The following is a 21483-nucleotide window of genomic DNA, read 5'->3' as shown; positions in this document are numbered from 1 at the left end:
CTCCTATTAACCTGCACTGTCACACGGAAAATGTGTGCCTGTGACAAAAGGCAATCAGGATTCAGCAGCTTAGCAAATATTGAGGAGATTTATATAAATGTGTTACAGTTAATCCCTTAAAGACATGAAGGGGTCGACCTATTTAGAATTTTTTTTTTCAGAACTTTACATGTGCATATGTCATGTTTAAAAACAAAAGAAATAATTCACGTAACTGTCATCATTACTTTGCGTTTGATGTTTGTTACTTTGGCGGATAAATAACCAGTTAAATTAGCTTTTTGGGATCAATTTAATATCAAAGCCCAAATGTCCTTTGTCATACCGGCATTTCAATTTTTAAGCTGTCCCTCCCCTCACCCCCCACCCCCCTCATGGAAAACAATTTATACAGTGGTAGAGCCCTTGGTGACTTAAAGCAATAAATCCATCATTTTGTTTGTTAGCTTCAAATGAATTGCACCAGATGGACACCAGAGGCATTTGACTATTTACTAAGTGTAATGAAATTCTTGTTGAGGAGAAATGAACTCAGAGTTGGCGCAAAGGGACCATGAACTTTACGATTTTGCCCTTCACATCCTTCCTTTAAAGTCTTGCCTTGCACTGCAGCCACTGGCTTAGTCAGAATCAGGAGAGGTTGAGTTACAGTTCATAACAGGATTTAAAAACTGGAAGCTTATGGTTCTCAGTCTTTGCCTGCTTTCTCCTCTTGAATCACTTTTAAATGCTCAGCTTTCACATTAGTATCATTGTATAATTTATTCATATATTATGATCTCTAAAGGCTCGTAAAGCATTGCTACAGTTGTCCATCATATCAGTTCGGGGACTTGCTTCAGCTATAGTTTTAGTATCTGTCAGCATTAGCTGCTTGGAGCAACTGTCTACATTCAGGGCACCTGCTTTATGGCTGTTTATGTTTTTTCAGAACAGACAAAAAGTCACTGATTTTTGTTTTCAGCATCCATCCATAATTAACATTTTAGAGCTATCAGCAAATGCTGTTTTCCACCAAAAGCCAGTGGGAATCCTACGAAGACCCCACTTACCCCTGCTATCATTCACAACAGCAGCACTTTATTTGGATTGGCTGTCATACATTTTAAGTGCCACCTGCTAGGCCAAATTAAAATATGTTTGTACAAAGTTAGTAATGTGTTAAACAGTCGGTAGTATTAACTGTGCAAAACAACACGCTGGTTTGACTGTCTAAATAGGTTTTATTGCAGGAAATTAATGTACAAGAATATGACTTGAAATATTTCAGAGTTGCTTTTGACTTTAGCCAGGCATCTTTATGAGATAGACAGATCTTATCGATCATTTCTGAAAAATAAGCATAGTGTAAATATACATAGTAAGCCTCTGTACAGTATGTAGATTCTGTGTATAAACTTTTGATCATTTTCCTGGTGTTCTGGAAATGTGCATGACCAAAACTGTCTAAAGAGGAGGTAGGAAAAACTCCTGTGAGCTCTTGAGATATTTTGTAGATTTTCTTTGTGTGAGTGTGTGTGTGTGCTGATTGATGACTTACATGTCCAGTAACCCTGGTCATTTTATGGGTTTTCCGAGTATTTTTCAGGCACTCCCATACAGGTGATCAGTCTTCACGAAATAAATAAAGTGACAAATTACAGTGTGAGCTGTTAACAGCTGTCAAAGCAAGAGCAACACCGTTGTTCTTGTATGATTGAAAAAAATAGTTTTGTCCTATAGCTGCACTTGTGATAACCGATTTTAAAGTTCAACATCCCAGCTGTAACAAAGTTTGACTTGGTTTGACTCTTCCGCTTTGATTCTGCCTCCCATAAGCAGAAATCATTCAGCCAGATTGACTGCTTTGGTGTCATAGTGCCTTTTTGATGCAGCACATCCAATCCAATTCTGTTTTGATGCCCATCACAGGTCTATTAGGAGCACGCTGTTTCTTCCATGTTCAGTGGAAGCAACAGCAGAGCTTCTTTTAATGAAGAGCCAAACAAGCAGGAGATTGGAAAGGATAAAACACATGACTGAATAAATTCCCTCACAATTGATTTTTTCCACCTGCTTTTGTTTTAAACTGTGGCAGATGGAAAAAGCAAAATAATGAATGCCTGTAGAAGATCCTTTTCCCGGGAAATAGCAATGCTGCTGTGGTTTGTACCTTGTTGCATCATTTACCTACTCTTTCAGCCCTTCCTTGAATGATTCACTGCTTATCTAATAACTGTATAGTGACCTGTTAGTTATGGTAGCATATGTATGTCAGTATATTGATTTGAAAAGGTTAACAGCTGTAGTCCTGCATCTAGGCCAATCATATATTCACCATATTTGCTTGTTTTGGGTGAGAAGCACTTCTCTGACCTGCAGTGTTTTGCATTATTTATACACAAATATTTATATTTCTGATTATGACTGTCAGTGACTCCATGATTAATCATGATTATTTGAATGAGAGGCCGTTTCTCACTCTTGACATTTCACAATGCAGCTGTCATTTTTTTTCCAGTCGTCTTTTCCACTGCATTTATTATAACATTTATAATGGGAAGCTGAGGAAACCACTGTAAACTCTCAAGTCATTTTATGTTTTCGGCAGAGTTCATATGGAAGCCATCGGTCATTGGTTGTTACTGCTTTTATTTACCTTAATAACTCAGCTACTTTGGGGATTGTCCACCTAAAGTACTTTTTTTTATCCTTAGATCCTTGCAGTGGATTAGGACATGAAGTTTTACTTCAAGTTTTACATGTCTCCTTTGACAAAAGGGAGTTCTTTTTTTGAAATGAGCTCAATTAATAAAAACACTAGAGTCTATTCAGTCATTACAAATATTATGTTCATGTTAATGTAACATTTGATAATTCCAAGAAGTCCTTGACAGTTCTACCCATAATGCTAGCTTGCCAAAGGCAGAACGGAGGGTGGTAAAAGGTTAAAGCCTATTGTTGCATATTGTATTTAAATAAATGAAAGGCACTTAGCGTTTTACTAACCAGTGTCTGTTTAAAATTCTTAATATTATTCTCATGTACTTCTTGTGTTTTATATTGCATACTTACTGTCTTTTTGTGGTTTTAATCTCTTCATTTTTAAATCAATATATTTCATTGATATATCAATGTTCTCTCCAATACACTTTCAACAGTTTCACTGGTTGACTGATTATGAAGCTGTTTGTAATGTGAAAGTACTATAGTTATTATTATAATGATTATAGTAGTAGTTGTAGTAGTAGCATTTTGGTAAATCAGAAAACAAATGCTGCAAAGTTTCAGAAAGTGATTACTTTTTTACTGTCAGAGTGATTCAATCAAATCATCAGAAAATATTTGGACACTAGTTAAGGGAGAAAAATAATTAAAACTCTTTAAAGATTCATAAAATGAAGACCTTTTAATCACAAATTACATTTAATTTATAATGAGAGAAAGTGGTTGGTCACAGCAGGTGATTACCACTATGAATGGAGGAATGGCTCCAGAATAAAAGTGAGGTCAACCTCCTTTTTGTGCCCACATAAAAGTAATCACAACTAGCTATTCATCATTTAAGTGTTTTGGCGTCCATCTCCTTTAAATAGGACACCCTGTTGTGAATCTACGTACTGCGAAGAGCAAAGTTTTGAATATTCCACTATATCGCGGTTGTAATGATGTTTGACACATCATAGTGGGTATGAAGTGTCAAACATTATTACAACAAAGCAGTCACAGCCGGTAGAATGTCATCTCTCATCAGCTGACAGACAGAGAGCGGAGCAAACTGTGAAATCATTTGTGTGATTGTCTGGCAGCCAGGAGCAGGGCTCAGCAACAATAACAACAAGCCCTGTGGTCAAATCTCCATCGCTTGTTAATAATCCTTCGTACTTCAGAATGACTTCTGACTTCTGACTCTCTCCCTTCTGTGCTGACACATCAGCCTGCCTGCCATGACTTCTCAGACAGCACAAGAAAAGTTTTACTCAGAAAAAGATTGGGTTTGAGATTCAGTTTAGTGTATGAAGAGAAAATATATTTTCCATTGCTGCAAACACAATTAATAAGTCTTAGATTCACCACAATTGGCAGTTTGCAAAGCCCCTGTACAAATACTCTTAAAATACACTTAATGGCTATATGCTACAGTGCTAAAAGACTGAGGCTGCATGCCCCAGGTAAAAATTCTGCATCATCACCATCGTTGATGATGTGTCACTTGCAAGGTAGAGATGGTTTGCCCCAGTGCTACATACAGTACAGTAATGAGAGGGAAACATAACCCTAATTGGATGCTTATCTTACAGAAAAAACATACAAGCAGCACAGAGGCCATGATGGTTAAGAGAGAAAAGCCTTTGAAGGTGAGGACTAAACAATATGTTTGGCAAATTTAAACCTTTCTTGGGTACAATTGAGCTGGGGTTGCGAGAGTCGTGTCAGCTTCCACAAATCAGGACAGAGCTGCTAATGCTACGTTGCATTGTACATTTCACACCAGCTTCCATGCAGAGAGTAAATAAAACACACTGGATGTCCTGGTCCTGAACCCTGTAACCCTCCCCAAATACTGTAGATAAGTAATGATATGCGGCTTGGCTTTGTAAGTTGTTTTTGGTTTTGGAAAGGACCCCCCTCACACACCCCAATTTAAATTGTTAAATTTAAATTTTCTTACCTTCACTTCAACCTTGTTAAGCTTTTAGAAATCCAAAGCCTGCTGTGCCAAATTAATGGTTGCTAAGCTATGACTGGACAATTATTGTTTAGCAAACGCCAACTGAGAGCTGTGTAATTATATTTTACAATACACGTAGTGCATGTAAGGGTCATTTTTGCTTCATTATTTCAATTTGATCAGTCAATGCGAGTCGGTCCTTTGTCATTAAAAAGGAAAAGAAACAGAGTGTCAGTTTATAATCTGTTCAACTCATTTGTGTCATTAATTATGGTCTGCATCATCTATTTTTTTTTCTTTCAAAGACGATCTGAGCAATATCACGATCCATCTCGCACATATTTATTCAGACAGAGCAGAAGGCTGGGTTTGTGATAATCCTCCAGCTCTTCAGTTTGTGGGTAGTAAACAGGAGGTAGGTAAGTCTAGTGATTATAGCGCTTTTCAGCAAACGAAAGTGGGAGCTTTGGGCCAAAAAAACAACAGTCAGAAAAGTGGAAAGCCAGCACCCACCCACGTCTGGCCAGAGAGCGGCCCTCAAGAGGCACAGTGGTCAACAGTGCATGGGGCTTACCTGTCAAGAGTCTCACAGTGTCGAGAATGCAGTGGAGAGGAAACTCAGAGGAGCCAAAGAGGCTAAACAGCCAGAGAAGAAGAGAAAAAAAAGGGTCTTTTGACAAGTGCAAGTGTTTTAGTGAAACTTTAGGATCAAAATCAAAACCCTGTGCTCAATGTGCTTTTATGCCTCTGTGCCAGCGACAGTGTGATCATTCTGTGGCCGTCCGTTAACATAACATGTCCATATGTATGTCCCATTCTTATGAAGGCAATACCTCAGGAACGCCTTGAGGGAATGTCTTCCAATTTGGCCCATAAGTTGGCCCTTTATCACAAATCAAAAAATACATTTAATACCTTTTAGTAAATTCCCTCAAACTCTTCACTACTTATTATGAGTCTGCATGGCGGAGGCATGCAACTGTTAGGTAGTTATTCAAGTTTTAAAGAGGCCCTTGACGAAATTGGTAGTATGCAGAATTTGCACTCTCCTCTCAGTGATGAAAGGAACTTTTCTCCTAGTTGTTGTCTTCTCCCCTTTTATAATTACTCTGTTTTTATCTCAGAATGGTACCTTTTGTGCTCCAACAAACATTGTTTCCTATCACTTCACATCACATTACTTAAACTTGATGTCAGCAACCTCTCCAGGAGACATGTTTTTAAATCAATTTGTTCCACTACACGCCAACATGGCTCACAGCTTTGGCTAGGAAGTCAGACCTTGGGTTCTTCCTGGCCCTAGATCCCACTGGCATGGCTTTGTTATGCCCTGAGTGAGCTGAATAGATAGCAGTGGTCCTATCTCTCTGCCTCTGTCCGCCTGTTACAGCAGCCATTCACCTGTGTAATCGAATTATCAGAAATCCAAAGAATCAGAGAACAACATGCATTAAAATGACTGTCTTTCTGTTACAAAAAAAAAAAATGAAATAAATAAATAAAAATAGGCCATAGGTTATTTGTGGTTACAGCTTTTTAAGACCCATAGTTAGGTTTTATTGTTAGATAACCTCTAGCAGCTGCAGTAATTATGGCCAGAGCAAATGAGGAAGTCATAAAGAGTGACGAAGTCTGCGCTTTGGTCCACACAAGACTTTCGCGCAGGACATGACTGTTCATTGAAACCAATAGTTGTTATTGGGTTTTGTTTTTGTTTTTTTGTATCAATGATTGTTCCACAACCTTTATTATTGTATCCATGACAATGAAGATCCTTCCTGTATGTGTAAGAATTTACTGAGAGGATAAGTGGATGTGACATGGTGGCAGTTTATTTGCTTTTTTTTTTTTTTATCCATGTGGAGACTGGTGTTTTAATCAGTCACTGTGGTGATTTACAATAAGAACCTCTGCAGGCTTTGCCCACAGTAGCAGAAACAGGCCCTACGATGTCAAGGTGTATTCAAAAACTATCCTAACTTTTTTGACATGCCAGATTAGTTTGTTCATCTCATCAGTAGTGCACTGACTTTTTTTTTATATTTTGTTTTTATTTCTAGCATTTACATTTTGTTTTTTTCATACACAAAAATAGACATAAAAACATACCTAAGTCATGTGTTTACAGTATGTCAACACTTTGTCTAACTCTTCTCATCTGTCTCTTCTCTAGGTACGGAGACATGGTGCCAAAGACGATCGCTGGAAAGATCTTCGGCTCCATCTGCTCCCTGAGTGGTGTGCTGGTGATCGCCCTGCCCGTCCCCGTCATTGTCTCCAACTTCAGCCGCATTTACCACCAGAACCAGAGGGCAGACAAACGCCGCGCTCAGAAGGTAGGAGTCAGCGTCTTCAGCCAGCTCATGTGCTCCTATAGGAACAGTTTTTGTGCAGGTTAAATAAGTGTGTTTGTGTTGGAGGATGTGCACGTACGTATTACCTGACCATTATGAGTGCAGGCTCTTGATTTTCAAAAGGCCAGAGTGGCACAGGATTATTAGATATTATTACTGTAAGTTAATGAGAGAGAATGGGAGGTTGAAGTCTTGAATAAAAATGCTGGGTGGGTGGATACTAATGGTTATGCCTGAAAGACCTTTCAAAGGTCTTTTTTTTTTTTTTTTAATATTCAGATCATTAAAATAATGGCAGTGGGTTAAAAGGTCTAGAACATGGATGGGTTTCTTTTTTCTTTTTTCTTTTTTTTTTTCTTTTTTTTTAAAAGTAGAGAGGACACATTTACAGACTTAAAAAAAAAGGTGACGGTGAAAAGGATTGACCCCAATTAGGAATCACACATCTGCACTGCAAATCACTGTCTTTCAATCTACCATATATTTTTACCACACACACACACACACACAGGAAATTTGTTGCCCTTTAGACCCACATTACTCAGCGTCCTTCTTCTCATGCACACACACTCCCTGGCTCTCTCTTTCTCACACACACACACACACACTTCAGATCCAAGTACCAAATGTTAGCTATTCACTCACTACACTCACCCAGTGGGCTTGACCTTTCTACAGGGCTAGATAAGAGTGCTATTAAGTTAGAGAGCAGCTGCTGATAGCTAATTGAGAAGGGGAAAAAGTCTGGTTTGAATCCATAGTGACATTAGAATCCTAGGTGGCCGGTCTTCTTATTCATATATTGCTTTATATCAGAAATAAAACAAATGTTTTATTTTTTTCAATTCAAATACAATAGAGCAGGTTCCCCTTACACTTTCGTGCAGTCCAGCTTGGTTCTCGTCAGGGTGAATCCTGAGTGAAATCCATTTGAAGTAGTGGGGTAAAGGGGTGAATAAACAAAATGAGCTTAATGATTTAATAAATTGGTGAGCCCCGATTTATCCTGCTGGTTTGGGGATCAAGCCATTAACAGTTTATGGTTTGAAATCAGCTTCTCTCATATCTAATGAAACTGCTGATCTGTTTCTGGGAAAAACGAAAAAATGTTGATGTTGTAACGTTCAACATCTCATGTTGACCTGCTTTATATTGCACAAAGAAACAGCAACAACCTTGTCCAAGGCTGACTGTGTACTCTATACTTGTTGTACAAACTATTGCTTTATACGGATTCTGAAGTTTTCCCTTGAAGGAAATTTTTAGTTTTCCTCATTCTTAGCAGTGGTGGTTTAGACCACGACGGGACAATAAAACTCCTCAGTAAAACTCATGCTAATGAAGTTCTTTTAGTGTTAGCAGCTCCTCTGGCTTACCCACCCCATTAAATCAGCGTGAGGAAAAACTCTGGGAAACATAACCCACTATAAATGAGGAATTAATTTACAAAAACAATGCTAAGCTATTAAATGAAAATTAAAAAGAAATAACATTTTATTACAGTTTTTTGTTTTTGCTGGGGTCAAGGAGGAACCTCTCTCACCAGAAGTGTATTACACCAACAGACCAGAATCAACATTTTATGAGCAATAATGGCCAAATATGTTTTGCAAACTTATATTATGTAAATAATGGACATTATACAAATCTACCACTGGACCCTATTGTTTCTTGAATCAGTCATTTAGAGAGGGCAAGAGTGGTCTAACTGTAACATTTACTCAAACAAACTGGTATTATAGTTGTTGAGAAAGGTGCATTTATTAACTGTTATCGAGATTTCTATCATACCATTACTAACATTGACTTGTCATCATATAGTACATGTTAAAATTTCCTTTTATTTACTTCAGTTTTTTTTTAGCATTTTAAGGACTGTTTTGATGAAGATTCAAAGTTCATACAACCGCTTTAACCCACAGTCCACAAAGCACTAAGAAAAACATCAGAAATTTTAAAATTTACAATCGCACTATTTTGATTAAAAGCCCTAGAACAGCTGCTAATGGACCTAAGTTAACAAATCACTTTGAGCCTCAAATGTACAGTTTTTTTAAATAATTTCTAAGAATTAAGCAGATCGTAATAAAATATACATAATATCTATACATACGTAGTAAAGAGTGCAGTGTTACAGTTGGAACTGTACAGAAAGGTGTATTCATGTTGCAGTTGGACAAATTATGGTTATTTACAGTTATGGTTATTTAAAATATTGTGTAACCTTGCACAGAAAAAAAATACTTTGCCCATCCAGAAAAGCACAGTACGTTATATATAAGAAAACTTGGCACTCTGCGTGCAGGAGCTGCTTTGCTGGACTGCTCTGAGTAATTTTCTGTTCTTACCATGTATTTATCGAGTAAATACCCTCAACTACAAAGGCTTACAGGGTCAGCAATACATTTACTGTGCACCTGTGAGCTATTTTTATTCACCAATGCACAGAAATCCCCTTCTATAGCCATATGTGCTCTTTGTTTTCCCCTATAGTTTGAATTTAAGAACAGAGCGAGAAGAAGAAAAGGCAGAAAAAGAGGAAAACCAGATCTGTTTTATATTAACCCTGTTCATCTGTTCTCCCTCCTTCTATTACTGCATTTCTGCCAGCCTTCCCTTCCTCTCTAGGTCTCATTCATCTTCATTCCTCTCTAACAACAGGCTGCTCCAGGCTCCCATTACAATTATGTAGTCATCTGGGGATTTGACTTTACAAAAAGGTCCTCTCATGTACCCATCATAGCTTCACAGTCAAAAAATAGAAAGTGGAGAATCTAAATTGGATTCAATGATAGTTGTTCCCTAGTAAATACTGTGGTATGTGCATGCCTCAGTGTAGAGTACAGTGTCCCCTCTTCATGTTCAGTCACCCACAGAGGGTAATAAATAGCCAGAGAAACAACCCCTGATACTAATGTGCCCAACTCCCAGATGAGGTGAAAGGAAAACTTCCCCAGAAGTAGACGACAGGTTTCCTTTTTATTCCTGCACAAATCAGCAGTGCAACGTGTTCACCATCAGGGTGTCAGTGAGTGTCGAGGCGGTAAATGGACTGAGGTCACACTGGTAATGGGACAGCAAAGTCCAGTTGAGCCATACTGAGAGGTAGCAGGTTGTCGAGTGGGGGGGGGGGGGGCAAGACAGGAGGCGTGAGGGCAAAACAAGATGACAGGAGCAAGAGGAAAAAGAGAGATGGAGGTCAGACAAGAGGGAAAAGAGAGAAAGAGGACACAAAGGAGACAGTCGGAGAAGAGACAGGAAGGAGAGAAGGAGAGAGGTGGATCGGAGTAAAGGAAAGCAAATAGAAAGAGGAAAAGGTCTCTACGTGGAGTAGTTTCAAGGCTCACTTGTCGTGGAGGAGATTTCATGCCTTTTTCCCTGGACTGCTGCACACTGGCTGTCTGTTTGTCTGTCTGACTGACTGTCGGTGGCAGTGTGTTTACCTCGAAGAAGTTCTCCAGCCGTGAAATTCTTCCTCATTCCCCTTTAGGAGGAATTTACCTTTAGAGAAAAGTTTTGTGAATTGCACCAGTACTGATGTGGGGGATTTCACACTAGAAACCTTTTCAGTTTGAAAGAGTTTCATGATTAAAGTGTTTAACAGCATTTTACTCTTTCTATCAAAATTTTGTAAAGGCAGAATAGATTTAGACCATACAGGACACACAATTTGACAACTGGCACCCAGCATTTTTAAAGCCAATTATTATAATAAAAAAAAAACAAGTACTGTATATTTGTATCAGTCCCAGAGGTGAGGACTTGAGTCATATTTTTCTTTAATATAGAACTGACATGATTGTATCAAGAGAATTACCTGACTCTTGACTCAGGTTATTGACTTAAACTCAATTTACAATTCATAAAACTATTTAACTATTATAGTATAGTTCACTTTTTACTAAATTCTGTTAAATCACTGCCAGACCATACTGTGCTGATGATCTTCTACCTTCACTGTGTGTGCGTAGGTGCAGAGAGATGCAGTGAGCTAAAGATTTACTTTAAAGTTCTCCTATACATCTAAGATTTTCAACTTACTGACATTACAAAAATGTCTTCAAATCACTTTGCTGATCATACATTAAGATTTTAAATCATAAAAACAACTATTTATGTATAACTTTTTACTTTTTATTAAAGTTAATTAAATCAGTGCCAGATTGTAGATTTCACAGATCAAGCTGATGATCTTCTGCCTGATCTTCTGATGTGTGTAGATGCAAAGCTACAAAGTGAGCTAATCACACTTCCAGTAAAGGCTGAGGACAGCAGACTGCCTTTGAAGTAAGTGATAATCATCAAGTTTGCTGTGAAAATGAAACCTTTCTTTGTAAAGAGATTCCCATTTCAATGTCACATTAAATACCATATGTTCTTGCACTTCCAATCAGGACACAGAGTAGGAACAACAAAGCTTAATTTTATTGTATTGGAGTTTAGAACAAACTTTACATTAATAAGATATTGTCATCAGAAGCCGTGCCTGACTTGGAAAAAGCCTGGGTTGCAGTAGAACCGAAGACATACAAGACAGTATTACAGTATTAAAAAATGGACACTGCAATGCTGAGTTGGAAAATAAATAATTTTTACTGTGGGGGGCCGGTATTGATCCCTCTATGAGACCTTCCTCAGCCCTATGAGTACTTCATTTTAAACCGTTGTGACTTAAAACCTCCCTCAATACTTCAGACTGACTTTGAACATGATCAGACTTGACTTGGTCACACCTCTAGGCTTCAAAAAAAGCCAGAATTTCATCAGTGCAGAATGTGGTTAGAGTAAAGATTTCCCAGAGAAGAACTGGGCTCAGTGGACCATCACAGAAGACAGGATGCTCATCACTGAACATCAGTGCAACCAGCAGCAGTGCTCTTGCACTTACAGAAGGATCAGAGTTAGTTATTCTTTCATATTTTTCCCTCCTTGTGTCAAGTAAAGCCTTTGATCAGTAGGAAAAGCAGGCAGCACATGACAGCGCTTTCACTCTCAAATTCATTCACTTTTTAACTAGAGCTACGAAGTAAGAAGCAGGTTCTCTTTTTTTTTCTTTTGCTATTTCTCTCTATTTCACATACTGCACACGTACGTACACAGTCATTATTATTACATCTCAGTCTCCAGCATTCCTCACACCTTTACAGGTATCTACAGTCTGACAGACAATTTCTGAAGCATCCAAACTAATTCCATTACTTTTGATTCACGTCTCGGAAGCAGATATTACTCCGTCTGTCTCCTGTTTCGGAAATGCATTTATGGGAGAGAGAAAGCAGCGGGACAAGGTTAAAGAAGTCTCTCACTTTACGTGTCCAGAAGCAGTTGAGGCAGCAGTATATCATATAGACTCATCCTAATATCCTCTTCATTTTAAGAAATTCCCAATATGATTCCTTTCCCATTTCCTGTTTGTCTTTCTCTCTGTCTCCTTCAGTCAGTTCTGTTCTCATATTTAAAGGATTTATCATTTTCTCCACAAAGAAGTGGATATAAGTGTAAAAAAATGGAACAGAAGGCCCTTTTTTTGCCATCCTTTTAAGAATGGAATAAACTGATAAATGTTGGCAAACAGGCTTTGAAGTGGAATTAATTTTACATTCAGCAGACAGGTGCATTGTCATAAACTGCTCAGCCTCTCATGGGTAGAATCAGCACTAATGCAATAAACCATCCATTAGCTGTGTGTCGAATTTGGTGACAGACTACATCAGCAGGTGGATTTTACTTCATATTGTATTTATATTTTTCAGTGTGGTTCTTGTTCTTTTTGTGTCCCCTGATGATTAATTGTGTTTATTTTTATTGTTTATGGTTTAGCTTGAATCTTCAGCACTATCCCAGATTGAAAGGATCAGTATGAAACAGTCCTGCAACCTGTTTGAAAAATTGCAGTTTCAAAGAAATATTCTTCACTATTTATTTGGATCCTCATTAGTTTGGGTTTGCTGGTCTCCCTATGATCCACATAAAAACTTGATTAAAACCAGCAGCAGTTTAAAATATGGACTATATCAGTGGAATAAGCTAAAGCAGAATATAAGCATCAGAAACCAAAATTTATTTCACAAATGAGGGTGAAAACATTTGCAAAAAGCAGCAAAAAAACCCCAAACTTCATCAATTAATATGACACTTGATTAATCAATTGATTATCAATTAGTTGTTTTGTCTATGCAGTATCAGAAAATAGGGGAAAATGTCCTTCACACACTCTTCTGTACCTTTGATCTCATTCTTCATTGTCTGGGCTAAGAAATCCTGTCATATTTTAGACAATAGTGTGCTTACAGTTTGTGGCAACACTTAGGTGAAGGCCCTTTCTTGTTTCAGCATGACAGTCCCCTGTTAGCACAAAGCCAGATCCATTCTTAAGTTTGTTGTGGAAGAACTTATCTAGCCTGCACAGAGCCATGACTTCAACCCCATTCAACACCTTTGGGAGAAACTGAAACACAAATTGCAAGTCAGGCCATGTTGCACAGCATGACCACTGCTCTTACGGCTGAATGGGAGCAAATGCAGCCTGCAGCCAGGTTAGCAAAATCTTGCAGAAAGATTTCCCAGGAGAGTGGAGGCATGTATAGCAGCACATTAATGCCCATTGTTTTGGAATTAAATGTTCAACAATCACATACAGTACGAGTGTATCAGTTGGTGTGTCCACATATTTTTGGCCATGTGGTAAGTGTTACAAAGTAATATTTCAGAAGTCAAGTTGGTTTTATTTATATAGCCCAATATCACAAGGGAATGTACAATCTGTACTGCATATGACACCCTCTCTGTCCTTAGACCCTCAATTCAGATAAGGAAAGTCCCACATAAACTGGGGGGAAAATGGAAGAAACCTCAAGAGAGCAACAGAGGGGGGATCCCTCCTCCAAGACAGACAGATGTGTAATAGATTTTGTGTGTACAAACTAGACCAAAATAGCAATATTACAATATTAGACAGAAAAAGCTCATACATAGGGAAATAAATCCTAAACTGGGGCAGGTAAAAGCAGTGCAGTAGTAGCTGTGAAAATTACTACAGAGTTTGGGTGATGAGTTGGCAGATTCTCATCATTGAATAAGGCATTAGTCATTTTCTGTGACCTCCCACCCACCCTGTCTGATGCTGTGACTTCTTCTTCCCACGCCCAGAAAGCCAGACTCGCCAGGATAAGAATAGCCAAGTCCGGCAGCGCCAATGCCTTCCTCCAGAGCAAACGCAACGGACTGCTCAACGAACTGCTGGAGCTGACGGTGAGAAAGACCTCTGACCCTCTGAACGCTAAGAACCACAAACAGCAAAGTGGGCGAGATGATTACAGGGAAGTAATGTTAAATGTGTTCATTAAATATGATATGAAATGTGAGCAGATTTTAATTCAGTATGAGAGATTAATCATATTGTTCCTTGTCAAACACCCATCTACTAATTATTTCAGTTCACTGCGACTCAATAGCTTGGAAGCAGCTAGTTTAAATCTGCAGTACACAAACACAAATATCCACACATACACACAAAATGACAAACAATTACTGCCATAATTAACCAAAGGACAATTTAAAAGTCATTCAGAAGCTATGAGGGAGCAGGCGAAGTTGGAGTCATTACATTCTTGTTGTTATACAGGGCAGGGTGATAGCAAAGGAGTTATGCCAATAATTCTCTTTGCAGGTGTTATCTGTGTAATCACACAAAGTACTTCACCTAGCTGTCTTTCAGTCCTAGACTTGATTTTATGTGTGTCTGTGAAAGTGGCAAGCTCACGCAACTGAGGTTGTTTTTACCTTATTTCCTTGCTGAGTAGTTTGTATTGATAATTAAATGGTTGGTGCATTAAAAGAGGCTGCAGCAAACTTCAAAACTGCACCACTGAACAATGGACACTAATTGGACACTAATATACACCCTCACACACACTCCTGTCCCTGCAAGACAAACTTCTTTATAATCACAAACAACTGCAGTGTTCCTGTTCTGTTCTAGCTGTACCTTAAACCTATAGTAAGTGATTTTTCAGCCAGTTTGGGGCAACAGAAACAAGCTGTAAACATGACACGGAGATAGTATCAGCTTATAAAGCTGATATGGCAAACTTGTTAGAAAACATTTGCCCACATACACAACCAATAGACCCAGAGCAACGTTAGCATTCGTTTAAAGTCATGTAAGTCTAATATTCACTCTGCTTACTGTACACCAGCTAGTCACTGTGTCTGTCTGTTGTTTGGTAAGCAGCTATCATACATATCATACAGCTAGAAAAGCCAATTTCAGTTTTGGAAAAATGACTGTAAGCAGTTAGTCAATAATGAATGCATTATATTTATAGGGATTTATTTATTTAATTTGTGCACAAACACAAAACAAAAAAAAACAAAACGTTTAGGCTTTAAAGAGGAGGTACTTCAGTTTACCATGAGCTTGCCAGATAACCAGTAGGTTTCTACCAAAAAATACATATTCTCTGTAAAACTACAATCAAGACAAGATACAACGACTTTTGAGATTAACTTCAGAGTAGTTTTGAACTTTGGACAGAGCCAGGCTAGCTTTCCCCTGCTTTACAGTTTTTTTGCTAGTCTAAGCTTATTACGTCCTGGGTCTAGCTCTGTACTTAACGCACAGACATGAGAGTGGTATCAATCTTCTCATCTCACTCTCAGTAAGAAAGCAAATAAGCCTATTTCTCAAAATGTCTAGCTATTCCCTTAAATGGCATGTTCTTTATGTCCACCTTTTATGACCACTTGCAGACATCAACTATCCACCACCATCTCCTTCAATGTTCTCCTTCAATTTCACATTCATTCACATTTTTTTTGTTTTTTTTTTTTTGTCACCACCATGGAAAAATGTGTTTGGTAATGCATGAGCAAATTGCCTATATCCTTCCCATCCAGTCCATCACTCTTGCTTTCAGTCATACACTTCCCTCCTTGCAGATGGTTACTAAAATCCATTTGGATCTAATCGAGTCCAGTGTGAAAGCTCATGGGTGTCTGGAAGTGGTTAGAATTATCATATAAATGCCATCTGTGAGTGCTGAGCGACCCCCACCCTCTGCATGTCTGTGATGAGGCTGCCAGCGTCCTGGTGCATCAAATTATGGTGGTGTCACTGCTGTCAGTCAGTCGGTCGCACTGCGTGGGTCTGGGGTGGGAGTGAGAATATATAACAAAATGACTGGTTCTCTCATAGCCTATAGTTAGATTAGAAGTTCACGGCTGTTTTTGGTTTTGGGGGGGGGGGGGTTTCAGCTTTCCATGAAGGTTTTTTTTTTTTTCTTGTCCTGACGGCTATTTATTTGTTACCCAGATCGCAGGCTCATTATCATAGAGGGTGATTTGTTGATAATACTGTCAAGTTTCATGATAACCTTGTATAAAAAGGCAGCTAAGCTTATTCCCTTTGGGTGCTATTTATGTAATTTTCACTTAAGAGTGACAGGATTTCTTTATTTTGGCAGCCTGGTTCCAGACCTCTGAATCACTGTCCACATCACAGACAGTTTTTTTCAATGATTCAAACAAGTCTGGTGTTGTGCTCACTGACAACAAAGAACCAAACCAATCAGATCTCTGTAGGGAAGGAACAAGAGAGTCACAACACATCATCATGTTCCAGTGCCAATACAAGAAAAATGGCAGAAAATGTAGATGAGACTATTGCAGCTATAGGAATTAACAATGGGCAATTTGGATAAAATCCTCTATTGTGAAGTAGTACATTATCTGGAAAATTATTGATCAATAAAATAGCCAGACATAAATATTTAATAATGTACCACAGTATTACCATATGACAATAGGTCTTAGAGAAACACTGTGATTTAACAGGTAGCGTTCAAATTTGCAGGGATTTTTTGACCATCCAACAGCAAGCTTAGCCTCCTCAGTGATTCCACACATCTCTCCAAAAGAGCTATCCATTCTTCTATGCCAAGCCAGCACGTCTTGGACCAGTCTGTCCACTAAACACAGACTAAACTGATAGTAACCCTTCATTAAACTCCAGGAAAGCCAACTCCTGAATGTCAAACTATTGAAGTGTTACTGGGTTTAGTAAATTTTATGTCATTACTGAATTTCAAATCACAATCCCTTACACTCCTCATTAGTGAAAAATGCTTTCCTATTACTGTAATTCGGCGCTACCTAACAATGATGATGATGGTATGTCAAGAAACAATAGAAATTTGTCAATCCCCAGAGTTTTTTCTATGTTGAATATACTCAAGGCACCTATCTCATTGTGGGTAATTCTGCAAATCAGTGAGCAGTACGGATTTATGGAAGATCTGCCCATAGAAATTGTTTTGAGAAAGATAGTACAAACTCCCTGGATGGTAGATCATCTTGAAGCTTCATCTTGAAAAAAATATGTCAGCTATAAAGTAAGAAGAAACGTGATTTATCAACATAAAGAAAAAAGTGTCCTTCATTTAAGTCAGTACAAAAAAATTATAAAAATCAGAAAATCAAAGATGGTGGGTGTGTGACTGAGACACCCAAGCTCTCACATGGTCATGCAAGAACATAACATGGTCATGGGTTTAATGTACCTGACATACCAAGTGCCTTGGTTTGACAGGTGTTAAATTCTCTGGGTGAAAAAGAAAAAAAAAAAGAAAATAACCTATTTGTTCATTTTATCTATATTATAAACTTTAAATTTCAGAAAAAAATTGTAATCACAATTTATATCTACAATGTGGTATAAAATTACATATCCTGTGACAGATTTTATCCGCATAACCTATTCTTAATCACAACAGACAGAACAAAGTTATCCTTCATCAGTAATAATCTGAAGTATCTTAATTTTAAAATATTGAGATAAAAGAAACTTCCTCGGTGGCCACATCTTTACAATTAGGTTAATGTGATTGGGGTCACATTACAGATGGACTGTGGCAAATCAGCTTCTTTCTTACATGATAAGAAATTTGAGCCTTGATAATAGGTCTCAGTCTCTGGCTATACAATATCTTTGATGGCGCCTCTGCCAAAGGGTAAATCCACACATTGAGACATCAGAGGGCGTACTGTTCTCAGGCTCACATCACTGTATTGTTCATGTGTCTGGAATCTGAATGAAGAGACCTTGGGCTGAATTGCCTCCTACCCAAATCCTTTGAGTAACAATGTGCGCTGCGGGAAGAGAATTAATTTGTTTTCAGTTTTCATGTTATTTGGCAATTGTGATTACTTTGAGACTAAGCTATATTGGAGCCTGAGCTTTGAAACCAAGTCCCATTTGGAGAAATACCAAAAAATGGTTCCATAAGTTTCTGTCTCTGTTTTTCTCAACCCTGTGGTTTTTCCTCTTTCTGAAGTTTCATACATCAATAACTGTTCACCTGCCTGAAGCATCAAATAACGCTCACTAGTATCTACTTAGATAATTAAGTAAGAGCTGCCAACAACACAGTTTTTAGTTAAAATAAACTGTAAGAGGAAGTTATTTTGCAGCATACTTACCAAACCAAAGGCAATAACAGTGCTAATGACACAAAAGATGCACCATAGAGAAAATAAATTATAAACAAACCATTTGCCAAGGCAGGCCCAGGGCTGGGGGATCAATTCACACCAAGCAGAAATTTGGTCCATTATGTAACTAATTGGATAGTAAATTATTTGAAAGCCAACAGCAGGAGATGTTGGCTACCTGCTCATAATGGAAATGAGAGTGAAATCAACAAGCATGAAGCAAGATAGTTCAGTAAATAAGGTACGCGAAGCGAAACGAAAGCATCACATCGCTGACTTTTCATTACTAATGACAAAGTTCATTATCAGATTTTTCAGAAAATATCCAAGAGTCATTTCAGCAACATGTTCACTATGCACAAAGTGATCCGTGTCCAGAGTTACTGAGTGACTTCAATGACTGACGGCCTACACAAACCAACAATTACTGAATAATCTGTCAACACTTACCAACTGTTTGTGTTTGTTTGTGTGTGTGTGTATGTGTGTGTCTATTCAGGGTACAGAGGAGGATGAGCAGAAGCTGACCAAGTCCACTTCTCTGTTAGAGAGTCAACACCACCACCTACTGCACTGTCTGGAGAAAACCACTGTGTGTGCACATTTCTGTCTTCAAGAGATTCCAACATTTTTTAACTTATATGCCTACAACATCAGTAAACAGATATACTTACATATAAATTTATAGTATGAGCCAATTAGTGAGGTTTAAAAGATGTATCCACTGTCTTTTAAAGGATCGTACCATGATAATAACATTTCATACCACTCCAAACTTGCGAAGATCTCCTGTGTACTTGACACTGGCTTAACCCTGTAGCTACAAAATCCTTCCAGGCCAATCTAAGAAAAGTCTCCAGGGAGTTTTATTACACTCAAAGATGTCGATCACAGTGACAGCAATGATCTCCCTCTTGTCAAATCCGTGCTTCAAAATCAGTTGGCAAAAATGCTTCACAATGTTTACATGCCAGTTGGACACATTTCACTAGACACAGTGTGTAAACAGAGATTAATCCCTAGTCTGCACACAGGGATTTGGGTTTTGTCACTAAAGCTTAGAATTTTAGAGCTACTGTTGTTGTGCGAAAGGTTTTGTTTTAAAACAGTGACACTGAATCTGCCCTCCAGTCAGACAGTATACTAGATGGGTTGTATGCATGAGTTTGCAAATTATTTAGTTTTATTATTAGTTTGTTATTATAATCACTATTAATTATTTGACTTTGGTGCAGACTATTTATTTTTAAAATTTGATATATCACTCCAGGCTTCAAGTCCCAGGAGTCTGTCTTTTATTTACTCATCATTTTCCTCTCTTCTTCCTTATTCCCTCCTGGTTTTTACTGCATCTATTCCCCTATTTCTTCTCTCCAGGCTCACGAGTTTGTGGACGAGCAGCTGTACGAGCAGAACTGTTTAGAAACAGCGCTGCAGACCTACCCCTCACGCAGCCCCTCTATATCCAGCCACGACAGCTCCCTGGGTACCTGCTGTGGCCGCAGGGTAAAGAGAAACACTCCTCTGCCCAATGCCAGCACGCCCTCTGTCCATCCCATCCCAGCACACCAGGGCCCTCTGCAGGAGCTCAGTGCCATCCACATACAGTGTAGTGACCCACCATCACACACCGCCAGGTGAATCTCAGCAGCACAAACACACACCCAACAGCATCAAACAGGTAGCAAAGAGGGACAATATTTCCACTTAAATTACATAATGACATACTTTCTCATTTGGTCTGAGTTGTATAAGACCATCCCCATGTTTCAGTTTTATCTGCCAAGGTTCTGAGATACTGTATCTTCCTCTGTGCTCCTCAAAGCATTTAAAAGTTTAAAAACGTATTAGTACTGTGTCATTTCCAGAGACAACTCTGGATATGCAACAGTATATTTTTTTCTGGGTATAAAGTTGTGTTGAATAATTTTGAGAAAATCTCTTGAAGTGGCACCTGCGCTGTAGTGAGTTTATTTAGTAAACTTCAGAGGACGGGTAACATCTGCTGATCTACACTTCATTGCATGAGGAAAAGATGAATGAAATTATAACAAGATATCTTGATCCCTGCATAAGACACATGTCAGCATAACTCATGGGAAAGTCCTGTTTTCTCTTGCAAATGAGCGATGGGTAAGAAAAAATGACTTTCTTAATTTGCATGAACTGACACTTTAAACAGATAAAAAAAAAAGGTGGAGTATACAGTGTAGTCACTAGAGGGGCCTGTGGGAACATTTTACAATTTAACCAGTAATAGTTTGACATAATCTTTCTCTCAATTTCCAAATTAAGTCAGATATTTTGCCTGAACGTACGTGAGTAATAACAGCTTAAAAAGTTAATAGTTCAACTTATCAAAAATATATCAATAAATAAACAAGAAATATGTAAGTTTATTAACATTAACAGTTGATAATCAATGATAATTTGATTTTTTTTTTAACAAAATGCCATGTTCAGTGAGCCTACACATAATCTGGGTAGATGCCCATTATACAGTTGTTCATTGTCTCTTTCTTTAGTCGTTCAAATCTCAACCTGAAAACCGATGACAGCAGCAGGATCAACTGCAAAGGTGGCCGAATCACCACAGCCATCATCAGCCTCCCGACGCCCCCCGCTCTGACCCCTGACGGCGATGGCCTCCACGGGCCTCCGCAGAGGAGGCCGCCTCCACCCCCAGGTCACCCTCCAGCCCCGAGCATCCAGACCACAACAAGCTCAGCCGGCACCAACATCGTCAAAGTCTCTGCTCTGTGACTCTCTGGTTGATGAATATTTCTCAGCATGGCAGGAGGGAAGTGAGGAAGAAGAAAAAGGAGGAGGAGGAGAAGGTGGAAGAAGCAGATTTCACTACAACAATGGACGCACCATGTTCTGTCTCACAGGGTCAACAGGAAGAGCGCTGTACTCCAGAGGAGTCACCGGTTGATGTTTAAGAGAAGACAGATGATGCGGAGACGTTACTGAGGTAAAGGACTGTAG

At 38.6% G+C, this 21483-nt stretch overlaps 1 protein-coding gene across 3 annotated transcripts in view; it reads left to right on the top strand.

The window, feature by feature from the left end:
- LOC121179418 (potassium voltage-gated channel subfamily D member 3-like) overlaps nucleotides 1-21258 on the top strand; it is an 87989-nt gene extending 66731 nt beyond the window's left edge. The window contains exons 2-6 of one of the 3 annotated variants that reach the window (XM_041034260.1): nucleotides 6825-6987; nucleotides 14155-14256; nucleotides 19004-19087; nucleotides 19873-20132; nucleotides 21021-21258. In XM_041034260.1, coding sequence (XP_040890194.1) covers nucleotides 6825-6987; nucleotides 14155-14256; nucleotides 19004-19087; nucleotides 19873-20132; nucleotides 21021-21258 — 847 coding nt within the window. Of the gene's footprint in view, nucleotides 1-6824; nucleotides 6988-14154; nucleotides 14257-18994; nucleotides 19088-19782; nucleotides 20133-21020 lie in introns of all 3 variants that reach the window. The other 2 variants (XM_041034258.1, XM_041034257.1) reach the window with 2 other exon arrangements.
- Nucleotides 21259-21483: the final 225 nt, after the last annotated feature.

Source organism: Toxotes jaculatrix, chromosome 3 (genome assembly GCF_017976425.1).
Source record: "Toxotes jaculatrix isolate fToxJac2 chromosome 3, fToxJac2.pri, whole genome shotgun sequence".
Classification (NCBI taxonomy): Eukaryota; Metazoa; Chordata; class Actinopteri; family Toxotidae; genus Toxotes; species Toxotes jaculatrix.
This window is presented reverse-complemented; position numbering and strand designations above follow the sequence as displayed.